Genomic DNA, 3,163 nt, shown 5'->3' with positions numbered 1-3,163 from the left:
GTGAGGACACAGTGATGGGACAGTGAGGACACAGTAAGGTAGTAAGGGGACATGAAGACACAGTGAGGGGACAGTGAGGACACAGTGATGGGACAGTGAAGACACAGTAAGGTAGTAAAGGGACATGAAGACACAGTGAGGGGACATGAGGACACAGTCAGTGGACCATGAGGACACAGTGAAGACAGTGAGAACAGTGAGGGGACATGAGGACACAGTGAAGAGACATGAGGACACACAGTACAGTGAGGACACATTGAAAAGACAATGAAGGGACAATGAGAAGAGACACAGTGAGGACAGTGAGGAGACGTGAGGACACAGTGAGGACACATAACAGTGAGGGGACACAAGTACACAGTGAAGGAACATAGTGAGGAGACACAATGAAGGGACACAGTAGAGACAGTGAAGGAACACAATGAAGGGACACAGTAGAGACAGTGAAGGAACACAATGAAGGGACACAGTAGAGACACAGTGTGTTGGGGACACTTGAGTAGACGCAGTGAGGGGACACAGTAGAGACAGTGAGGGACACAGTAGCGACAGTGAGGGGACACAGTAGAGACACTGAGGGACACAGTAGAGACAGTGAGGGACACAGTAGAGACACTGAGGGACACAGTAGAGACACTGAGGGACACAGTAGACACTGAGGGACACAGTAGAGACAGTGAAGGAACACAATGAAGACACACAGGGACATTGTCCAACTAGTAAAAACCAAGCAGACATCAGAGCAGCTGTTAGATCAATGGACAACAAGGTAAACAAGGTTACGCTGAGACCAGCGTGCGTTTTGTGGTGACGTATGACTTATCTAGTGATCCTTTTGATTCATTTGTTGTTTAGAGACTTTTTGTGTCTTTAATGACCGATAACAGTCCAGCCTTGTACAAATAAATAGTGAAAAATAAAAAAAAACTCAGAAATCATGTGCATTTCTTAACGAGTGTTGATTTATTTCTGGAGCTGATAAAAAAAGGAAACAAGAGGAGAACATCTCTTGGATGTGGAGTTATTTTATTTCACCGTTCATGTCATGTTTTCTTCTATGAGAGAACGTTTGCGATCGAACAAATACGACAATCTCATAAACGTCGTGGAAGTTTGATCGCGTGTCGCCACGACCCCGACACTAACACAAAGACATACTAAACGGTGGTTATACTGTATGACCTTCTCCCCACACAGGGGGTGACAACGGACACACGACGTATGACAAAGTGAAAGCGCATCACAACACAATAAATATGAGGCGCAGAGATAAACATGTCATTGTACATGTGAGGGCTGAATCATGGGGCATTAAGGGGCGCTCCTCGCAGAGACGGAGAGCCTCCCGACGTTCAAGATCACAACCATAAACCACGGAAGACTGACGGACGGACCACCTCCAGGCCCCGGCAAAACATCTATAACCCCCCCCCCCCCTGTGTTATAGGGGGCTACAAAGCCCCCCCGCCCATCATTGTCCATCACACTGACAGGGCGATCAGGGGAAAAGATGACCTCTGACCCTGACGGAACATAACTCCCACTGCATCCCAACTCAACAACCCTATTTATTATTTATGATGATGATCACCACGCTGGCCTCTCGGGCAGGAGTTCACTCCAACTTGTTGTGCGTGAGAGGGTAGAAGTCATGATACTGTACTGTATGTGCGGGCACTTTTTAAAAACAATAATACAATTAAATGTGTCGGTTAGGGCCGATTTGTCGGCCATTATTTGTCCTTTTGTAAATGGTATCGACAGTTACGCAGCTGATGTGTGTTTTAGGATTTTGTTATTTATGTTTGCTTGGTCTTTATATTAATTCAAGTTTAAATATTATTTTCCTATCTTGAAGTTAAACATAATTCTTAATTGAAATGTTTTATATATCAAAAGTTTTTCAAATGTATTTCAAGGTGGTTTTCTTAGTTTTTTTTTTACAAGATATCCGTCAAAACATGGGTATTCGGTGGTCTAGGGACAGGGGCTCCCACCGGTCCACGAGAAGGCGGCCGTGAATTACAAGTTTTCCCGGCCGCAAATCTATGATTTTGCCAGGATTTTCCAAACAGCGGAGAAAAGTTGATTCGGTCGCATGAAGACACCAAGGATTCGTCAGTGATGTCACTGTGGTTTATAAACAGCTTCGAGCTTAATAAATGGGGCACTACGTCCGTGCTACTTCTGTGTTGCATAACAGTGACATCACTGTCAAATCAACACCACTGTATACTGCACACCTTTGGAGTCGCTACAGACAAGGCAGCATCAGACGAGTCACAGTGGCTTATAATGACTGTATGAGGCTGCTGCTGCTGAGAGCTCCAAGAAGCTCCAGTGCAAGCCAGACGTTTAGGTTTATGTGTGGGGCATCTGAGTCAGTAAATGACATAAGCGCAGTCATAACGGACCCCACACGCAGTTCTGTCAGGTTCACCTCTAGACTGTGGAAACATTGGCGCACGTGTTTGTATGTCAGAAACTGAACAATGTGGGCTATTTGCATTATTTTATTATTTTATTTGTTATTCTATTGTGTGGTGTTGGTATATTTGTGATATGGATCTCCTGGTTCTTCACACAGAACCAGGAGATAACGTGATCCAAAGATTTACTGCACCATTCACTTCCTGGTTAACTATTTTACTTAAAAATCCTGTATCTCGGCTCCTCTGTTGTTTTTGTTTTTTTGCTTAAACATGCTATTTTTAACAGCGTATGACAAGCGAACGGGAGTTTGTGTGAAAGCCTCCGTGATGACAGTGAAACCCTCCGTGATTAGCAACCATCAGGGATCGATCATACTGGAGATAAATATTCTTTGACTACATGAAAAGGTAAGAAAATAAAAAAAATCACTGGCAGTCTCTTATTTAGTTGTCTGGCAGTTGAGTTAATTCCCTCATTAACACGTGTTGTTTTCAGTGTGTGTCTTCTTCACAAAGCAGTCATAATGACACCATCGTAATGACATCACCGTGATGACATCATCGTCTGACGGATGTGAAGTCATGTGACTTTCTTCCCGCAGTGTTGTTTAAAGTGCCATTAGAGCCAGGGAGTGTCCCGCTCCGCAGCCAATCAGGAGAGGGTTAGGGCCAGGGAGTGTCCCGCTCCGCAGCCAATCAGCAGAGGCTTCACTGCAGCAATGGGGAGGGGC

The 3,163-nt window shown here is 44.8% G+C and overlaps 1 protein-coding gene across 1 annotated transcript in view; it reads right to left on the bottom strand.

The window, feature by feature from the left end:
* Window positions 1–958: 958 nt before the first annotated feature.
* The window catches only part of sergef (secretion regulating guanine nucleotide exchange factor), a 39,115-nt gene continuing 36,910 nt past the window's right edge, over window positions 959–3,163 (bottom strand). Inside the window, exon 11 of the mRNA XM_084061126.1 lies at window positions 959–3,163. This exon is cut by the window's right edge and continues 73 nt beyond it. Within this exon, the coding sequence (XP_083917252.1) occupies window positions 3,085–3,163 (79 nt within the window). The 3' untranslated portion in view covers window positions 959–3,084.

This window comes from Gymnoscopelus microlampas, assembly GCF_963454915.1.
Source record: "Gymnoscopelus microlampas genome assembly, chromosome: 6".
Classification (NCBI taxonomy): Eukaryota; Metazoa; Chordata; class Actinopteri; order Myctophiformes; family Myctophidae; genus Gymnoscopelus; species Gymnoscopelus microlampas.
This window is presented reverse-complemented; position numbering and strand designations above follow the sequence as displayed.